Here is a 21,843-nt window from a genome sequence, read left to right on the forward strand (position 1 = left end):
ACTGGTAATCACTTCTAAACATTGGGGGTAGTTTATGGCGCTTTATCAGCTGCAACACTATGTTAGAATCTTTTACAACAGTGGTTCCCAAACTTTTTTTGCTAGCCCCCCCTTTGTTTTACAAGAAAAGTCTTGATGTTATTTGTATCCCACTGTAACTTTACTGTATAAAGAGCTAACATCTCCAAAATGTCAGGAGTAGTTAGTCATTATAAGAAGTGTTTGTGAACTAAAAATCAAAAATGTGGGATATTGTTTGTCCATGATTTGGAGAGCCCAGCGCGTGCTCCCGACGCAAGGGAAACGAATTCTGTCGAGGAGACCTACCTTGGCACTTGTGCAGGTGAAGCCAAAGGAAAGATATGCTTCATCATATTTTCTAGTCTTTGGCTTGGAAGGAAGTTTGTTTGGAAACATATTTGGCGATGCTTCATCTCCTGCATTGCGTTTGTGTGGGAGCAGCGTCAAAAACCTGTCCATTATGCTAGCAGTGTCCAAGCATTCTTTTCTTCTTTTTTTTTTTTTTCCTTTTCATCCTGCCCCCCCCCCCCCCCCCCGGGCCCCACACTTTGGGAACCTCTGTTCTAAATGACTGCAACATAATTTCCTCTCCAGCTTACATGTTAGATGTTCCCACTTCTGGCAGAGCTTTGATTGCTTTCCAAGGGAAGTTGGGGATATTGAGTCCAAGTGGGCCATATTCCACGCCTCCTTTCCTGAGGCAGCTGCAAGGAGCTGCGGCTGCAAGGTCATTGGTGCCTTTCATGGCGGTAATCCTAGAATCAGATGGTTGATGCCAGAGGTTTGGATCTGTTAGGCTGAAGAAGGAGTCTGCCTTTAGAGCTTGTGGGACTCCAGAGGGAGCTGATAGGTATCAGCAGGCCAAGCAGATTCCAGCGTTGAAAGTAAGTGGCTGACGCAAAAAAAAAAAAAGGTGCAGGAAGAGTTTAGTGAAATCAGAAAACAAGACTTTCGGTCAGCCTCAAGCCAATCTGGAAAATTGTAAGACAACTCGGGAGGCGAAAGCAGTGCCTTATTCACACTGTGTACAGCGGTAGAAGAATATAATCAGCCGATGGACGGAACACTTTAAGGATCTCCTCAATCTCACTCTCACGCCTTCTATAATGGGAGAATTCTGGAGATGAGGGGTACAATCGTTAGTAGAACCTTGGATTCAATTAACATGAGCAGCCTCAGTGCCCAATTCTTTTTGGGCCATATACATGGCCTAGGGCTCATCCCCCTCCCTAATCCAGTGGAGCGTCATTACTGGTGCCCAGGAGGAGTCAGATCTCCAGAACTCTGGTCTGGAGCGCTGCCTGGTCCTGCAGTGTGTCCACCTGTTGTTGACACACCACCGCCTGCTCCGAATGCATAATTTGCCAATGTCGGAGTTTCTGTACTTATATATCATTAGAGAGATGGTAAAAATCAGTGGGCGACATGTTGTGCCACTGTCACCACAGCTGGGCAGCACAGAAACAGCGGCTCAGGGCAGCAGATTGCAGATATATCGGCTGATATGTCAGCCCATCGATAACTCAGTTGGGTTCTACCATATTGGAGTTATTGTTTTGGTTAATTGGTATTCGAAATTGGTCGTAGGTGTGAATATGAGTTTGCACTGTTGTCTGTCACTATGCATTATCCCTGCAACTGACTGACAAGCTCCATCTCTGCTATGACCATCAATTGGATAAGCAAAAGAAAATGTATGGATGGATGTCAACCATCACCCCCAACCAATCAGGACAGATGGAGGCCCCTCCCTGTACCTGGTTCTGTTATGACAGGAGTGGGCAACTCCAGGCCTTGAGGGCCAGTGTCCTGCAGGTTTTAGATGTGTCCTTGAGCCAACACAGCTGACTCAAATGGCTAAATTACCTCCTCAACAAGCCTCTGGAGAACTCCAGAGGCTTGGTAACGAACTAATCATGTGATTCAGGTGTGTTGACCCAGGGTGATATCTAAAACCTGCAAGACACCAGCCCTCGAGGCCTGGAGTAGCCCACCCCTGCGCTATGACCTGTTAAAAGAGTTTTTTTCCTTTCCACTGTTTGACAAGTACTTGCTCATAGGTGGTCATCTGATTTTGGGGTCTCCTATTATTGTAGCACCTTTACCTTACAATATAAAGTATAATACAATATAAGTGTGATTTGGAGCCATAAAAAAAAAAAAAAAATTAAAAAAAAAAAAAAGTGAAAGTGGATAGAGGGAAGGTTTAGCTTCAGAATTAGGGGGCTTGGATAGTAATTTCACATACTGATCAGTAAAGTTTACATTTATTTCTTTTGGCAATCTCTTGTTTTAACAGATGGGATGTAATGCTCCAAGAGATGTGCCCCGCTTGTCTGCTCTGTGTTCTTATCAATCCCAGTGAGTATATGCAACAAAGAACACATGCTGTAAATACACCTGAAGGACAATGACTTGCAAACAAGCAGGCTTCTTCACGTTGCTGTGGAAATTTCAAGCAACAAGATAATCCAAACCACTGGAAACAGACTTCTGAAACCAAAGTATTATGTGATTTCAGCAAAAGTAGCAGAGCTGGCTAGATGACTTTAGAATTTAAGTTAATCTTAAGGGTTTGCATGCTCCCTAGTGCATGTGTGTATATGTATAAATAAAAGAGGGCATACACAAAAAACATGCTTTCAATTAGTTTATTTATAACACCACCACCATTTTATCTAGATTTCGTTAACAAATGTGATCCTGAAAAGGATAATGTTATAGGTAAAAGAAATAAAACAAAATAAATTATTTTAAAAAAAACAAACCAACAACAACAACAACAACAACAACAAAAAACCAGGACAAATGACAACACAGCAGACAAACATTTTAGAAGGAGAAAGTTGGTCAACTTGGTGTTTTTCCCCCATTCTGACTGTTGATATGCTGAACCATAAAAACTGACTGGCATGGATGATAAAGGCTATATCTGATAAGGGAATGAGTTACACTATTTTAGTTCGCCACAGTCAGCAATGACAATCTTGGCTTTAGTTGTGCCACTCTTTGTGCCTTGCTTCTCCATTGCCTTGACAACATCAATACCCTCCACAACGTTGCCAAACACCACATGCTTCCCATTCAGCCTGGAGAGCAGAGGAAAGTATTAGCATGCGAGAAAGACACCTGAAATAAGCTGAATAGAACCTGAATGCAGCAGCATTACTAAGTAGAGCTTACCAGTCAGTTGAGGCTGTGCAGATGAAGAACTGGGAACCATTTGTGTTGGGCCCTGCATTGGCCATGGACAGTGTCCCCATGCCTGTGTGCTTCAACTGAAAGTTCTCATCAGGAAATTTCTCTCCATAGATGGACTTGCCTCCTGTTCCATTGTGGTTGGTAAAGTCTCCACCCTGAAGAGAGAAAAGGAAGCATATGTGACGTGACATACATACATACATACGAAAGTGAGGACACTACATATTCCAAGCCTCGACTGTACCTGGCACATGAATTTAGGGATCACACGGTGAAATGTGGAGCCTTTGTAGCCAAAACCTCTCTCTCCAGTACACAAAGCACGGAAGTTTTCTGTAAAATTAGCATATTGTTGCTTACTTAAAAATATATAAAGCAACTAAAGTCAATAAAAATAATATGCAAACTATTTTTCTGCTTTTTGTAAAAACAAAACAAAAACAAAAAACTAACAAACAAAAAAAACAAACAAAAAAAAAAACTGAATACTAAATGAATTTCCTGGAGGAACCTACCTGAGGGATTAATAAAGTTCTATCATCTCTAAAACAGTAAATTTGAAACTTCATGGATAACAATAATAATTATATTTTAACATTTTTAGAAATACCATTTTGATTAAGTAAGTTATGGTGAATTACTCATCTCAGAAACATAATAAATAATGTCATAATAACCTTTGGGCAGCTGTGGCATAAACCTTAGTGGTTGGTGATCTAGTAAATTTGTAAAGCATTACACAGATCCTTCTCTTTCTAGTATTAAGCTATAGGTGTTACTATCTCCACGAGTCAGTTGATTCCTGTATTATTTTCACAATCTCTATCACCCATAGCCCTGACAGATATTTAGAATAAATCCCGCTGAGGTTGAATGGGAACGCAAACTTTTCAGCAGTGAAACATAAATTGATTGTTGGGTGTGAGGAAGCTGAGGACGCACAGTCACACGGAAAATGTTTTTCTACCTCACCTACCTGCAGTCTTCGGGACCACATCAGCCCGGAGCTACAGAACACAGAGATTTCAATTAGTGGAAAGGAAACAGGGGATTCTGTTTTAAGGTTGAGAATTTATTGATGTCATAAAAACACGCAAGTTTGAGACCTGCTAAAGGATATTTGCTTTTATTTATTTGCTTAAACTTTAATATATTTTTAAGCAGCATATTTATCGACACTCAACCCTATACTAGAGACAGCAACCCCACCCTTCCCCAAGCACTACTCATAGGAATTGACGATTCTGCGAATGCAACATCTGGAACATACAAATATAAATAGTTCATGTAAAAAACTGTTAACCTGGAACACTGGAGTACCCGGAGAGAATCCACGGAGACACTGGAAGAAGCCATAGGCTGCACACAGAAAGGCTGGATTGGAAACCACAGTGCTAACCACAGTAGCACTAGGTTGCCCTCAGTTTATACTGTCACCTGACGATAACACTGACACCTATATGCATTTGCTTTAACTAAAGTTAAAAAAAAAAAAAAAGCAGCGACTATTGGGAATGAAATTGAGACTACTCCTTAGAAGATGACGAAGCTGTAGCTCTGGAACACGGAGTGACAAAATAAATGATATTAGGAAATCTCTTACCTCCATTACAATTCTGCCGGCGTTAGCGCCATCAATTGTGATGTCAAAGAAAACTCTGGGGTTTCCCATGTTCACAAATGTGCTCGCGATTCGGTCGTGATAAATAATAATGTACTGAACCTGACAGCGACACTCGGGTCTATTTTTGTATGGGTCTTGCGGCAGCGTTGTAAATGGCCCACAGCCAATCACAGCCGTTCCCTTTTAAAGACTCCAATACAGACCAATTGGATTTAAGATAATCGAGGTTACGTGTGACATTTCCACGGCAACCCTCAAGGGCGGGGCAGGGAGCAAATCAGTTAGGTGCCTGACCTAAATTATTCCCTTTTGATAGACTTGTAGTCAAGACCACCTAAACCAAGACAATACCAAGACCAGAGGGTATCGAGACCAAGACAAGACCAAGACAAAGTCGAGACGAGACCAAGACCGAGACCGAGACAAAAAAGTCTTTAAACTGCAGCCAGATGCTGCTTCGTTTACGGGTGTCAGGCATATTTATGTGTTTTTGCGATGCACTCGCACAGCCCTCTTCACCGCTGTCTACTGTCTCACTCACTTACAGAGAGGACACGCTCCACTTGACTGTCGCGTCTCTCACCCTCTCTGTTTTTCACATAATGATATTATCCTATATGCTCGGGATTGGAGCATAGCTGAGCCACTGTGTGAGAGCTGAGCAGCGAAAGGAAATTAAGTGAGGCTCTTAGAGAACATACGTTGTGTGTCATGGATACTGTTAACTCCAAATCTCCCCCGACCACTATGTCGATCTGAGACAGCAACACCGAGAAAGCGAGACCAAGACAAGACCAAAGTCCGTCGAGACCAAGACAAGACCAAGACCACGTAAAAGTGGTCTCGAGACATCCAACTCTAGTTTTTGACAATTACATCAGTTACATTTGGGGTCAGATGACGATTCATCTGAGCCCAAAACAGCTTTCCACTTTGCCTTGGTCCATTTTTAAATGAGCTTTGGTGCACACACAATGGTGACACTACTGGATCATTTTAACATATGGCTTCTTTTTTGCATAATAGTGCTTCAGCCAACATTTGTGGATGGCATGATGAACTGTCTGAACAGAAAATTTAGGAACTTTTATACGTAGTCCCCCATTTTCAGGTTCAGCATTAATTGTACAGTTGACTAACAAGCAGTTTCATGGTCAGGAGAGGTCTATGACAAATTAAGTAGATCAAAGATTTGAAGCTGATTCCAAATGTTGGATTTCCATTTGGTAGCTGCTCAATGGAACTCTCAATATGAGGTCCACAGAAATGTCAAGGCGGCCATCATTACACTGAAAAAAACAGATAAATCAAAGATTAACTTGGGGCAGCATGCTAGTAAGAGAAAAGTATGGAGAAAGAGAGAAATGGTGGAGGCAATGTTATGCCATAGGCATGGTTGCCAGTAGAACCAGACCACTACTGTTTATTGATGATGTGCCTGCTAATAGAAGTAGGATTAATTCTAAAGGCTACGCTCTGAGCCCAAAAATGCTGTAACATACAAACTATTTCAAAAAATTATTTATGCTATTAGTTTTATCCATTTATAACACAGAGTTTAAATATTCAGCTAAAAGCAGACTAATAGTTAACTATTAGTGAAAACAAAATTAATAAAGATGACTAACCCAAACAGCAGTTGGCATTCTGATGGAAAAAGCTTTACACACTATAAATACATTCAAAAAGCTAAAACTAAAATAAACGTTAAAGTTAAATAGAAAAAACACTATTGGTCAAATAGCAATGTTTAATTCTGATTCAGTTTCAGGAAGGGGACAAAGCAACTGTGAATACAATGATAATTATAATTAAAAAATAAATAGAAAATAATGGCAATTACAATGTGTTACAAAATAGGCAGAACATTTTTAAAAATCTTTTATTTTGTTTTTTGTTTAGTTTTTTTGTAGTAAATTTGTATGTTCATACTTTTCAAATATAATTTTGCGTAGCTCAACCTGGAAAAGAATTTCTGTTGCTTTGTCAACACAATGTTGGACCACAGCGAGTAAATAGTTCATACAAAAAAATGTCAACTTTAAAAAAATCACATTAAGAATAATTTCAACTTTATCTTGATGACTGCTGACTGTCCATTTTTTTTGTCACACATGCATCTTTTATGTATGACCTTGATTTTTACAATTGGTTTAACACTTTTAAACATACAGTATACAGTGCCAACAATGATCCTTTATCCAACTAATAACATTAAAATTATCATGTTTAACAATTTGTCTGATACACACACACGTTCTCTAATGAAAACAGTTGATTATACAATACGTAAACCCGTGCCATGATGGGTTATAAATGTAAAACAATATAAAAACATACTAACTTTCAAATGGCAGAAAAATGCCATGACACACAGCTCATATAAAGTATTTTGAAAGCCCTCAAAAGAGGGTAAACCAACAGAGGGAAAGTGAGGCTTTGTACATTTCACAGTGCTGAAGGATGTCAGAGAGACAATGAATGTCAGTGCTCTCCCAGCTTTATGTTGTGGAAAAGGCCTACTGGCAATGCCTTCATACTTTGGGCTTTTTCTCATTTACTCTATGACGACATGTGTCTTTTAGCTCTACACCTTAACCACTCTCATTTTACATTGTAATCATTGTGTATTTAAGAAAATGTTTGTCAGTTTTCTTTATCTTGCATTATCATCAATTCCCAGAAGATGACCACAACTAAGAAATGCATCATGCTAACAATTAGTGGGTCTCAAGCAAGAAATACTTGTATGAATAAATATAGTTACTTATAGTATTTAATTTAAATAAAATTGCACAAAATCATCAATCTTTACCTGAATAAATGTAAACAAACTAAATTATGTAAGATTAATATTTAGTTATTTAATTAATAATATTATCAATTACCAAAAATGTCCAATGTAATCATCTTCAGTTTCCCAAGGTTGGCTCAAACTCATCAAACCACTGCTGCTTGAAAATAGCTATAAATACTTTTAAATGACCCCAAGTTTACTGGGTTTGGATCATACCACATTCCTTTGCAATCTTGTGAATTTAAATTTTCTCATAAATTGACCACAGCGTTATAAGGTTAGATCAACCTCACCTCACCATTGACACCACTCATGGCTTCCCCCATTATAATCTCAGAATATCTGGCTGTTCTTATAAATAGATCACACATTGCTTGTTTGGATTAACATCAACTTCCAACAGATATCACTTACAAATTTATGATTTATAATATGAGAATGTCAGAGCTATTCTTGTGTGTGTGTATAAAACAGTGTATATGTGTATATATATATATATATATATATATATATATATATATATATATACACACACACACACACACATATACATATATATACACGTGTATATATATATACATATGACTTTTCTCAGAAACTGAAAGTTTTCCTTTTAATATTCCCACCTTGCCTCTATTATTTATTTACTTTACCTACCCAATATTTCATAATATAAATTATACTTGCAAGAGTCAGAAAAACAAGGTTCAGTGAAAGAACGCACAAACGTGACTTGCTACAGCTCTTTCAATGACAGTCCCATGTAAAATTTTCATACAAATAAAAGGGAAACTGCTCCAGCACCTCTTTACACCCTATATGTGATTTGACCTCAGTAACTTATTTCTGAGTTTAGTTTACAAAATACTGTTTTGTAAATCTTATTCACACTATGCTTCAAAATGAAAGTTTATATGACTTGTGATCGACATGTCATTAGCCAATACACAACTAGTTTCGCAGTCAGACTCGCCCCTCCTTGTCACATTCAAATGTTTGTTAACCAAAAGCTGAAAACAGTAAACTCAAACCTTCAAACGGGGCTCCAACTTGTATACCGTCTATCAAAAACACACTTATCCCAATCCCCAGTTTGATTTAACTGGTCATTCTTGGGCAATGTGTTTATGTAAATAACCAGTGCTAAATGTTTTCTATTGCTTTCCATTGTATTACTAACAAAAATCTTAGAAAAACAGGTGCTTTCAACTTTTTCAACTCAGAAAGTGAGCTCATAGTTGGATTTGACCTTTCCCTCAAAAATGAAATGCAATAATGAACCCGCACAGCCATGATATAACCCTGGCCGTTGGTCACATATTCTGTAGCATAAAATTGTCTTTCTTTTGGCTAATATTACCAGACAATGCAGATGCAGACAAATTGCTCGTCACTGGCAATATGCTATCTGAAGCCATATCAGTATTTGAGTCGTGAAGTTTGTGTTGGAGTCTGTTGGTAATTCGTGGGATATTATTGGCTAGAGCCAAACAAGTCTATAAGTAATCATTATACCGTTTAGGAGCAGTGTATCCTATGGGGGAGTGACCCTGTTTAGCTTGAACCTTTACTTTTAGAACTGTGTAAACTTAACACACACAAAAAAAGCTACAGAATGAGAAAAATCCCAAAAGCATAATAGGGGTGCTTTAAACAAAAGGTGCTATGTAATGGAAGGAAATTCAAATTAACTGTATATATAAATAAATATATATGTTTTTTAAGCTGAGTTGGCATTAAAAATAAGCCAATAATAACCTTACAGAAAAACCTAATTTTAAGGCAAGAATACAAAAATATTCTTGCATGAAACTTTTTGTTTCCATTGTCATACTTAACATGTGGACAAGTTGCAGTAAAACCTCAGACAATACAGCGATCTGCAGACAATTTGCAGCACTCACAATGTGCAGAAGTGTATGTTAATGTATGAAAATCCCCAGTCAAATTTTGGGAACTCCTTTATGAATGTACACCAATAAAAAAAACCAAACAAAAAACAATTTAATCATTAAATACAAAATACTCCAGCCAGTGATTTGTGCTATAGTTTCAAATGCTGGTCTGTAGAGTCAATGCCTGTGTACTGTTGCATTCTTCATACTCATAATAGTGTTCACATTTCGAGAGTGTTCCTACGTACACCTTAACACTGTACTCAAAGAATTTCAGCAGCAGGACACTTCAGAGCAACTGATACACAAAAAACACCATAACACACACAAAGAAGTTGGTGAAAACTGAGTCGAGCTACAGCAAAGAGAGAAAGAGGCTGGAATGGAAGTTTGACTCAGTTGTTCTCGAACAGAGAAAGCAGATCATCACTGCTGTTGTTGGGAAGGTCCGGAGGGCCCAGATAGGACAGCAGCTCATCTGGGTTGGTCAGCTCAGGAAGAAGCTTGATGACAGATAATTAAGGAAAAAAATAGACACTTAAAATGTTTTGAAAATTAAATAAACACTAAAAGTTTGAGATACAGCAATCTTATTAAAACTGTATTCAAATCTTTATATACACAAACAAGAACCAAACTTCTTGTTTACCCCACTCTTTCTGTGGATCATGTTCATATTTCTGTTCCTTTATGGGAAATGTTTTGCTACACTATGTTTATACGTTTTTATGATTTCTTTACTATTCTTTTTTTTTCTTTTTTCTTTTTAAACTGAAAATTTAGTACGACATCAACAGGCCTCTACTCACATCTAGCGCATGATCTGTCCCCTCTCCTACAGGCAGTCCCGGGCCGCTCAGACCAAAGGTGCCTTCGCTCTGTCCGAGGGAATTCTGGGTATTGGTGCTCCGCTGTGGCAGAGGGCTGCTAGTGTCACACAGACTCGGGTTACTGTGCACACCTGAGCCATGCTGCTGGAGGATGTTATGAGAGTGGTCAATTTGTCCAGAATGAGCTGTCTGACAAGGAAAAAGAAAATTAAAAAGGAAACAAGAAGGGAATGCTTATTTTACAGTATCACATGGACAACATTATTCACCACAAATAATACTGTGCAAGGACAATTTACTGAGGCCTTTACTTCAGAGGTTGAAGGTAAGACGTTCCTGGCAGCAAAAGGAGGGCAGCTGCTTTGAAAAAACGAAGCAGCTGCGTGTGACAGGATTTGTTTTAGTGGCCGGTGACTGTAAGTGTGAGCAAACATGTTGTTGATGACAGCCAAGCGCAGAGAAGCATGATTTTAAGCTGGATGCCAAATGAGTCAAACCAAAACAAATAACTAACCAATAGAAGGCAAACACTCTTATAGCTAATTAATAACTTTTAAAATATTAAGGGGAAACTTTACATTTTGTCTATTTTGCCAAGCACTTTCATGACCATGAAAGGTGTGCATTATTTTGAAGTCTAAAATCAGAAAACTGCTCTCCAAAAATAAAGAACATTAAAATTTTACAAAACACTCTTTTTTTTCTCACTTTTAATGAAGCAGTGAGAGAGCATTGTGTTACCCAGGAGCTCTAAGAGACCATAAAAGACTTACCTTGTGCATTTCTAGCTTTATATACTTAAATTTACCATAACAGTTCTGCTTACTTAACAGTTCATAATAATCCTCATTTATCTTATATTGGGGCTTGGTGCAGACCTCAGTTCATCCTCTATGTGAAAAAAAGCCATTTTAGCCCATTAAGGCCATGCTCCCTTTAAGCCCACATTATTTCTGATGGGCTTTGTTAACAGAAGCTTTGAAAAACAAGTGGGTGGGGCTTCTGTGCTCACTGCCAGACGGTGTGGGTGAGAAAAAACAGTGCACAATATCCACTCAGTAACATCCTATTATAGCACTCATTGGTTAGGTTAGCTGTTTACTCTGTTCATAATCTAAATCAGGAGTGTCAAACATAAGGCCCAGGGTCAGAACTGGCCCGACAAAGACTCAAATCTCCCCCACTGAACAGCTTTAGAAAATCTAAAGGAGGGATACTTTTAACTGTATTTTTATATCTTATATAGCTTTTCCTGTCCCCCCATGGACATTAAGGTTGGGCGACATGTAAAATTTTTCCAATCGTCAATCCAGTAAATGACGACAGGCGATATATTTGCGCAAGTGACTTTTTGACAGGCAGAGCAATGTAATCATGCACGGACTGATTTGCACATTTAGAATTTATACGTTTTGTTTGGAGGGAATATTTGAACCTTGTTTTGTTGTTTGTTTCAGTATTAATATAGCTACTTTTTGGATTATTCATTTATTTATTTATTTCAGATGCGCCAAATCACACATAAGACTTAACATTACGTTGAAGATTTAAATGTTTTTTAAAAAGTTTGGATTTAAGAGCAGGAATCTCTCTGAGATAGAGGGTTTTAGTCGAGAAAACATAACAGACAAAATAATTTGAAACAAGAAGTCAGACTTCCAGTAGCTTCTAGTAGCTAGCCCTAAGATAAACTACTATGTGTGCTTCTTCAAGTAATGGACTGCATCAATTAGGGTTACATAAACAACAGTACAGTATATAAGAAGCCTTTGACTGTGGTGCATTTATTCTGGTTTATCGCTGAAGTCTACTTGGCCGTCAAAGGAAAAGACCTGAGGAAACTGACCCTAATTCTCATTGCTGTGGCCATAAGGTCCCTTTTTTTCCTGCCCGTTTATTTACATATATATTAATTGGGTATTAAAGATATCCAACCTGCTCAGACTGATAAGGGAGTGGAGGTGGTGGTCCAGAAGGTGCATACTCTCCTAGTATTGGGGTCCCAGGAGTATTGGGGAAATCTGTAAATCCTGGCTGGTTGGAGAATCCCTGATTCCCTACAACAAAAATAATAGCAAACATTGTTTCCATTGAGCAAATAAAAACAGGCCAGCAGAGACTTTTTTTTTTCCTGTTGCATAATAGTACCCAAGGCAGCAGTGGAGAGAGAAAACTTCCTGCTGAAGAGTCAAAGAGCATATCTTTATTGCAGTGCTTGTAATATTACTTCCCACATAGCAAAATTGGTATGGCCCAGATCTGCTCCACACAATGTGCTTACACATGGCCCACATATCGCAAAGAATGACGGCCCTTTGGCAAACCAGATCTGGGCCACCAAAGGTGGCCCATACATGGGCCAGCACAAGGCCAGCTGCAGACACACTGGTGGTCCTTTGCTGGCCCATGTGTGGATTACCTCTGGCAAACCTGGTCTGGGCCACCAAAGGGCCGTCATTCTTTGCGGTAAGTGGGCCATGTGTAAGTTGTGTGCAGCCACGGGCCAGTTGCAGACACACTGCTGGCCCTGTGCTGGCCCAGAACAGTTTCAGCTCTGGCCCAGAACAGTTTCAGCTCTGGCCCCAGATGTCAGCCTAATGTGTACCTTAATTAAGTCATGTAATAACAACATGTGCATAATAGTGCAAAAGTAACATGACAAAACTCTGTTCAGACAGTGAATGGACTGATTCTTATATAGCGGTTTTCAACTCTCCCAGATTACTTAAAGTGTTCTATACAACATGCCATATTCACCCAATCACACACTTTCTCTTAACTGAGTGCTTCCTAACTACATTCATACACATTCACACTCTTGACATGCAGACTGGAGGAGCCAGGGATCGAACCACTAACCTTCCGATCAATAGGTGACCTGCTCTACCTCCTGAGCTACAGCCACCCAGTGGTAAACATGAGTAAACCATCACTAGGTTTTGGATAAAGTGTACACTCACAAACCTGTCTAACCTGCATTTGAAACGTTGGCTACCATAGCAGTATAGTATTGCAACATGGCATTTGGGTCTTCTGACTAAAATAGGAAAATAGGAACATAAATAGTGCATCATTGCCAGACCTGGCCCACATCTGGTTGACATACACTCTGCCATGACACCAGTCAGTCAGAAGTGCCAGCTTGATGCCAGATCCCGGCCAGACCTGTTTTCTATGGGCCTGGGCCACATAAACCAAACCACAATCGAGCCAGATGTGGCATGACATCACATAGACAGTGCCATCTATGCCAGGCCTGGCCCATATCTGGATGACATATGTCTTATCATGCCAGAAGTCAGCCAGCAGTGCCGGCTTGATACCAGATCCGGGCCAGACCTGCTTGCTATGTGGGTTAGGTCACCTCACATCTATCTTCTATGCTTGTCTACAGTTTGTGCAATGATGCGGTGCACAATATATATCATGAGTTACAAGTGGGGATAGCATGGAAACCATGGAAACTTCATTTTCTGGACATTTCTGACCAAGCAAACAGTCCTCTTTAAAATGGTATCAATTAAAGAAAAAAAAGCTGTCAAAGAAAGTTGCACAGAAAAAGTAGATCCAGCAATACATTTGTCAGGCTTTTAAATCCATCTGATTAGAATCAGTGGTTTCACATCAGATCAGGGTTCTTGAACCATTTTATAAATCAAAATTACGTTTTTCTTAGGACCTATTTAAAATCTCAACCAAAAAAAATCTTGACATGAAATGGCTATTTAAGCCAGCTTTTTTGGTATACAGCTCTTTAGCAGTGTAATCCCTATAATAATCCCTTAAACCACAGGGTAGGGATTATTGGTATGATAATGGACTGGTGTGGTAAAGTGAATCTCTCTGAATTTGGGAAAGCGTTTCACATCAAGTAATTTTGTGTTTTTACATCAGTAAAAATAAATGAAGACATAAGCTGCTACCTTAACTCATTTGACTTAACAGAGTACTAAACAGACCTTATTTGATTGAGGGAGCATATTAGTTATTGTTATTTTTATTTTTAATACATAGTTACAGTCATGGTATGTACAGTATGTAGGGCTTTTGTACTGAGCACTCAAAGCACTTATTTAAACATGTATCTGGGCAACATGGGTTCAGTATCTTATTCAAGTATAGGTTGACATGTAGGTGGGAGTATCCAGGGATCAATCCACACTTTCTAACAGTGTTGCATCAGTTAATTGAAGTTTGTGGGCATGTCTTTATGCACAGTTTTTTTAAGGTCTCAACTTTGGTCTTGTTGTCCACAGGACATTGTTCCAGAAGTCTCATGGTTTGTTCAAATGCAAATTTGGAAAGTCAAGTAGTGTTGCCATGCTCTTTTTAGTGAGAAGAGGCTTTCTGTACTTGTTCAGTGTTTTTCTAATCTGATTGTCATAAACGTTAACATGCTAACTCTGCTCTGTAGCATCTAAGACGTAGCTCTTGGGTATGCTGCCATTTCTCTGAGCATTGTATGACCTTGACGTTTGGGGGAAATTTGTTGGAACGATCACTCCTGGAAAGATGGCAAACTGTCTGTTTTCTACTGGGGAAAAGTGCTTCCACTGTAAAATTAAGAAATCTTCAAATTGTCTGGAAATGGCCTTTTAACCCTTCCGAGATTGATAGATAGCAACAATTGCTACCTTAAAATCATTGCTGGCTGATATCTTTCCTCCTTGGTATCGTGATAATAGATAACTGTCACAATTTGTAGATGATACAGACTATGTGAAGACTAATGAGTGAGGACCAAGAATGCCGATACCATAGGTAGGCAGAAAACGAGCCATTTATTAAGGCTGGAAAAATGTAAAAAAGCATAACACAAATCTAATGAGGAAACCGTGAAACTAAGATCAAACATGCAGGCAGCCGCCAGTGCTACTCCTCAGCCTCCTAGTAATCTGAGAAAGTAATTTCATTTCATGGTGCAGGTATTCATTGCCACTCGCGCAATTAAATTCCTTGTGTGCGAATTCAACATCCTGCGTGAATAGAACTCAGCAGCCACACGCACAAAGAAGCCTTTGCACACGTGAGTCTGCTTTGTGTGTATGGGTGCAGCTTCCCACTCTTGTGGGTAGCTTTTGCGCTAATAGCTAAATCCTGCTCGCTCAAATCAGCTGACTTTTGACTGTCTGGATGCGGAGCCCAAAGGAAGAGGGGTCCTAAAGTGACTGGTCACTTTAATGGAAGTTATTGCATTAAACAGAATTACACCATGGCAGCAACATAAGTGCTGTTTTAAAATGTATCTGTTTATAATTTGGAAAATAAAGTTTGCCAATAACAACAGTTGTTGTTTGCTGTGCAGCAGTGGAAAAACTGACAACCAGTGTTGGTCAAGCTACTTAAAAATCTTAATTAGATACTAATTACGGATTACTTCTCCAAGAAAGTAATCCCATTACTTTACTGATTACTTTTTTAAAGTAATTAGTTACTTTATTAATTAGTTGCTTTTTAAAAACATGATACACAACCTGAATACATAATAAAGCAATAGACCTTTCAGTCAATTCTATTTTTTCTGCATAATCCATCATATAAAATTGAATCAAATCAATGTAAAAATTGTTTTATTAGTTTTAATCTTTTAACTTTATGCACATTGAATCAAGCAAAAAATAAATTATATGCAACATTCTCTGATTGGAAGAAATTTGTTTAACATTTAAACTTATTTTCTGCATATTCCAGCACATAAAATAAAATAATGTTTTGTGTTTACACTCACTCTTTCAAATAGATGCAAGTAAAACACAGCAAAAAATAAATAAAATCAAAGATTCAGTGGCACTAAGTCCTGTCGCTTTTAAATCTATTTTCACCTGTTTAGCAGAAGTGGGGTCGGTGGAGGTTTGCCCGGTGTTGCAGTGAGGGGATCCGGGGTTTTTCTGTGAATTCCCACGGCAGTGTGCTAGGTGCTTGCTCAGATTTGAAGTTTAATTTTTTGCGGTAGAAACAAGTTTTCCTCCCACGCAGAGTGTACAGCGGACGCTAATGTTTTTGTCATTTTTTACGGAATAAAACTCAAAGTAATGTCAGTACTTCTAAGCTTTAAATGCTGCATGGTCATACTCTCTTCCGCACTCCATATTACCCATTGGTGATCAACACACGTCTGTTGCTGCCACGGACGCCGCACGTTCATACGTCATTGTCATGAGACACTCTCACAAACAAAATCACGTTCTAGTAATGCAGTAACAGTAATCGAATTACTTTTTTTGCAAAAGTAATCCCTTACTTGTTACTTGAAAAAAGTAATCGGACAACTCGACAATCGACAACTGTCACTGGTTTACTTTAATGCTGAAGAAATCTTAAAAACCATAATAGTAAGGGACATTTTGAAGCACTCCAATCCAGTCGTGTATGCAGTTACATACGTTTCCTGCAGAGTGAGCAACTTTTTGATGGCAGGTTCATATGTCTCTATTGTGGTCAAAGTTATAATTGTTAGATCCCAATGCACACTTGCTTTCCCGATCCTTGTTATGAGTTTATTTGTTATTTTAAATTTGGAAAATTATTTTAAAACTTTGTACAACAGATTGATGGGACAGTATTTCAGAGGTTTGAGGCTTCATTATATAGGATTCATTATTTGCTGTTACTTGCAGATTATGTTTTTTCTCACATGCAACTTTTGAGAGAAAAATAATTCCACAGACTATGGAACAAGAAATACAGAAAAAGATGACAGATTCTAACATACAAATATGACCACAGGATACAAAAAAAATAGGAAAGGTAACTAAACCAAAATTACATCTATCCATCTTATAGACCAATCTCCAACCTTATTTTTATCTCAAAATTTTATTAACAAGAGTAGTTATAAAACCTAGTTGTAAGACATTTGTTATATTAAAAATGCTTATTTGTATATTCATGTAGATTAATTATTTTTTACATTTTGATCTTGGAGGTTAGGGAGGTTAGGGAATGTGAATAAAATGGAATCAGACTTAAAAAACTGTAACAAACAAATCTCACTATATTTTATGTATGTTAATTATAACCGCCTCTCCTCAAATTATAACAACAACCAAAAAAAAGTCCTCTTTCATACCTGGCCGACTGTACTCTGGGGTGTTCCTGCCTCCTGCATTCAGACTTTGGTAGGGGGATGATGCTGGGCCCAGAGCAGCAATCATTTCCATCACATTTGGTAAGACCATGTGACTTGGACTGACTGTGCGACAGCGTTTGAGGACTGGTCCATCAGGCTCCTCTTTTATGTGAAGGTCAGGTTTAACAGGCACCGGCCTCCAACCACATACTGGGTCTATAGTGATCTCCTCATAGTCTGAACTGAGGAAGGGAGGGAGGGGTGAGACATGAAAATTGAGGACATTAAATAACAAAAATAAATAAATAAATCGTGGAGCTTTTATCAAATTCTGTCCATTTCTAATATCATGTGTCCATAATTCATTAAATGCAGTTTTTCTTATATAGCACCAGTTCCCAGCAACAGTCATTTTAAGGCATTTTATATTATGATGAGCTTCCAATATTAAAGAGAGAACCCAAACAATCTGATGATTCCCAATTAACAACACTGGAGTGATGAATGGAAACTAATGCTCCTGTAGTTATGTTTTAGATCCATCACTTGTTGTCCTCCACTTGTTCTGTTTCCTCATGTTTTTTTTTAAGGACACACCACAATGCATGTTAAGAAATGCCAATAGTAGCTATTTCTGCTAATAGCGCTTTTGGAATCCTATTGTTGGTGAAAAAAAACTATTTTATGTCTGTCAAACTATGTTATCTTTGGCATTTCTCATAAATTCAACTAAAATGGGAACTAATTAAGTGTGTTTGCAATGGTCTGCTATTAAAGTACCTAAAAATACTATTTAAAACTGGTTCTTGGCTTAGTTTTCTGTTATGTGTAGCGACAAGACTAGTTCATTTCTTGAGTTGGGTGCCTTGTTTACGCTTGAATAATTCAAAAGGTCAGAGCTAAGTTGTTCACCAAACAAAAAATAGTCCTCTGAAAATGGTCAGGTACACACTGGGCAAAAAGTAAGTGAAAAAGCTAAACTTTAAAAGACCTCCTGAAAGACTAGAGAATTATTGCTCAAAAATAATTGGAAGCAAAATATAAAGAAATAAAAGGTGACTCAACATTTTTGTTGTGTGTGTGTGTGTGTGTATAGCATTATTGTGAACCTTGTTCTTTTTAACCACAAAAATGTAGTGAATTGAAAATCGGCAAGCTCTTTAGATAAGATGGCAGTTTATCATTTTTCAGGATTATGGCAAATAAAGAATTACTGAAAACTTTGTTTTTGTTAAAAATGACAGCACTACAGTAGTGAGTATATCAATTAAATTCAATGTAATTTTACTTGTATATATCAACAGTAGTCGCCTCAGGTACTTTATATTGTAAAGACTGTAGAGACATACAGAGAAAGCACCAACAATCAAACTACCACCTTGGAGGAAGCACTTGGTGACAGTGGGAAGGAAAAACTCCCTTTTAACAGGAAGAAACCTCTGGCAGAACCAGGCTTGGGGAGTAGCAAGCATCTGCCATGATGGCTTGGGGGTGAGTATCATGACCCTGTGGTATGGAAATACCACTGGGTTGTGAATTTCCTGAATTGACCCTCCTTTTCTGTGTTCTCAGCCAGCTGCATCTACCATTTTCTGTATACTAATGCAGCTCTCTTACATTTATTACAATTTAAGAGATTTCACTTATTTTGAGATTCTATAGCTGTTATGTAACTAGTTACAGTAACAACACTTACTTTTGGATATAGACAAGAATCCCAAGCATATACTGGTCAACCTCCAGTCCTTCTAGCAAAGCTGTTTTACTGTGAACAAGAGGGGCAAACAGCTGGTGAAAACTTTATACCGATTACTGATTATGAAAAAAGGGCAACAAGTCATTGTTAATGCACTTACTTGCAAACGGGGCATCGCCAGGTCCCTCTTTCACAATTTAGCTGCAAATAGGACTCCAGATCAAAACACTATAAAAAAGATCAAAGATTTCCACGTTGAAAGAACTCCACTGAATTTATCTGGAGGTGTAAGTAATAAGTAGGGATGGGTACTGGTATCCGGTGCCATTATGGCAGGAAAAGTTCTGACATAAACGGTAGTAACCAGACCAAAAAGCAGCGCACATTTCGGTGCTTTATTTCGGTGCTTTTTTTTCTGAGATGTCATGCACTTTGGATTCTAGCCAATCATTTTACCTTTCCAAGGATAGTAGGCGGGCCCAGGTACGTACGTTCTTTTAGAGCAGAGCTACAGATTAAAAATGCCCAAGGCAAAGCGGTCAGAAGTCTGGCTGTACTTCACAGCAAAAGATGCAAACAGCAGCCTGCAACAAGTGCTACTGTGCAAAGGAGGTAACACCTCCAATCTGATGAAACACCTGGCGACGCATAGCGTTTTTTTAAAAGCCGAGAAATGCACAGTATTTGATAGCTTGCTGCAAGACCTCACACCGAGCACATCTACTGCGGGTGTGGTGCCTGTTATCGGACCCGGAGTTAGCAACATCCCCCAAGAACCCAAAGAGGAGAGTCCTGGCCCCTAGCCCTGCCAGTGTAGCAGAAATGACAACGGATGATGATGGCAGCAGCAGCCGTTCTTCTCTGGGTGAGTAGCTTAATGTTGTTCGTGTGTAATTTACATTGAGTACGCTAACCACGTTATTACATTAATGCATGTAAGGTGAATTAGCAAACACCGTCGTAGTTACATGTGGCTGTCTTCTTGTTTGATGGCAGATACTCCCTTCACCCTGGCCAAAAAGGCTAAAATGACCAAAGAAAAAGTGGAAAACAGCTAAACATGAGAGGTTTTTGGACAAAGTTTATGTTTTTTCCATTGTTTAAGCACTGCTTCCAGCCAAGAGTGATACCATATATGCCCTATAGCTGCAGAAAAGGCTAACATTGTTATTTTTTTTACTTAAAAACAGCTAAACATGAGAGGTTTTTGGACAAAGTTTGTGTTTTTTCCATTGTTTAAGCACTGCTTCCAGCCAAGAGTGATACCATATATGCCCTATAGCTGCAGAAAAGGCTAACATTGTTATCTTTTTACAGAAAAACAGCTAAACATGAGAGGTTTTAGGACAGAGTTTGTGTTTTCCATTCTTTAAGCACCGGTTCGAGAACCGTTTAAGCACCAGCACCGTTTCAAAAGTACCGGTTTGGCACCGGTATCTGATAAAACCTAAACGATACCCAGCCCTAGTAATAAGTGCACACATGACCTTACCTGTATGTGCCTGCAGTCATGGCCTCTGGCTGGCAGCTGGATTCGTTTGAATGTGATGGGGCATTTGAGAGAAACTTTAATAGCTGTCTGCTCCACTCCATCCTCCCCATTCAGACCAGGGGTTCCAGGAATGGTGCCACTGCTGAAGTTTCTTTTTACTGAAACAAAATGACCATAAAAAAGAAAAAGATGACTACCCGAGTGCTCCTAGAACTCCTTTGAGGAGAAAACTCTACAGCCGAAATAGACAGAGATTTTTCTGTATCAATGCTGGTGCGAAGACTGTTTGTGCTGTATTGATCCCCTTGCAAAGTTTCTTTCAATAAATCCCAAAATCAGTTTGCTTTCAATGGTCAATTTTATTTTTCACAACTGGAAGTCTACAAAGTTAGCTCCTTCATTCTTCATTCTGTATTCTCTGAAGCTTAGAAGGTAGAATGGGTCATTTAATAATTGAATGCTTTGTGGTTCGATCCCTGACTATGCTAGTTTGCATGCCAAATATCCTTGGGGAAGCTGCTAATCCCAAAGCTGCTATTTGATGCATCCACCAGAGTATGAATGTTAGACAGAAAGCACTTAGATAGAAAAAAGTGCTTGTATGAATGGTTGAATGAGACATGTTGTACAAAGTGCTTTGAGTACTCAGTAGTACTATACAAGTACCAGTCCATTTGCCAGTTGCTACTTTTCACCAATACTGAATACAATAAGGAATTCAGTTCGTCCTCTATAGTGTCCAATGATTAGCATTATCATATCTCTAGACTATAAATGTTTATTGTCTCTCCGCTTTTCAAATCTATTTCCTCACCTATCCTGCATACTTTTAAAAAACCAAGATGGCTATGGTAAAACTGGGGTGGCTGTAGCTCAGGCGGTAGAGCAGGTCATCTACTGATCGGAAGGTTGGTCTACGTGCCAAATATCCTTGGGCAAGATACTAACCCCATGTTGGATACTACAATGGATACTAACCCCACCAACATGGGGTTAGTATCCATTGTAGTATCTACACTAAGATGCATCCATCGTAGTGTGAATGTGTATGAATGTTAGATAGGCATCAACAGCTTAGAAAAAGTGCTTGTGTGATTGGGTGAATGAATTAGTTGTATAAAGCACTTTGAGTGCTCAGATAGGGTAGAAAAGCGCTATATAAGAACCAGTCCATTTACCAGAACTGTTCAACTCGAGGCTTAGTCACAGAACCTTGCT

The 21,843-nt window shown here is 38.7% G+C and overlaps 2 protein-coding genes across 6 annotated transcripts in view; both read right to left on the bottom strand.

Moving 5' to 3' along the window:
- Positions 1-2,656: 2,656 nt before the first annotated feature.
- Positions 2,657-4,996, bottom strand: ppiab (peptidylprolyl isomerase Ab (cyclophilin A)). Its single transcript, XM_063477774.1, has 5 exons — positions 4,826-4,996; positions 4,199-4,229; positions 3,467-3,555; positions 3,205-3,377; positions 2,657-3,110 (listed from the first exon to the last, which is right to left on the bottom strand). The coding sequence occupies exons 1-5, from the start codon at positions 4,892-4,894 to the stop codon at positions 2,975-2,977; spliced, it is 498 nt and encodes a 165-aa protein (XP_063333844.1). The 5' UTR covers positions 4,895-4,996; the 3' UTR covers positions 2,657-2,974.
- Positions 4,997-6,594: 1,598 nt separating this feature from the next.
- Positions 6,595-21,843, bottom strand: part of zmiz2 (zinc finger, MIZ-type containing 2) — a 39,168-nt gene continuing 23,919 nt past the window's right edge. For all 5 annotated transcript variants that reach the window (XM_063477768.1, XM_063477771.1, XM_063477769.1 and 2 more), the window contains 7 exons: positions 20,626-20,783; positions 19,294-19,361; positions 19,134-19,202; positions 17,438-17,679; positions 12,304-12,425; positions 10,348-10,557; positions 6,595-10,041 (listed from right to left, as the gene is read on the bottom strand). In XM_063477768.1, the coding sequence (XP_063333838.1) occupies positions 9,934-10,041; positions 10,348-10,557; positions 12,304-12,425; positions 17,438-17,679; positions 19,134-19,202; positions 19,294-19,361; positions 20,626-20,783 (977 nt within the window). In that variant the 3' untranslated portion in view covers positions 6,595-9,933. The remainder of the gene's footprint in view (positions 10,042-10,347; positions 10,558-12,303; positions 12,426-17,437; positions 17,680-19,133; positions 19,203-19,293; positions 19,362-20,625; positions 20,784-21,843) is intronic.

The sequence above is a fragment of the Pelmatolapia mariae genome, linkage group LG7, assembly GCF_036321145.2.
Source record: "Pelmatolapia mariae isolate MD_Pm_ZW linkage group LG7, Pm_UMD_F_2, whole genome shotgun sequence".
Taxonomy (NCBI): domain Eukaryota; kingdom Metazoa; phylum Chordata; class Actinopteri; order Cichliformes; family Cichlidae; genus Pelmatolapia; species Pelmatolapia mariae.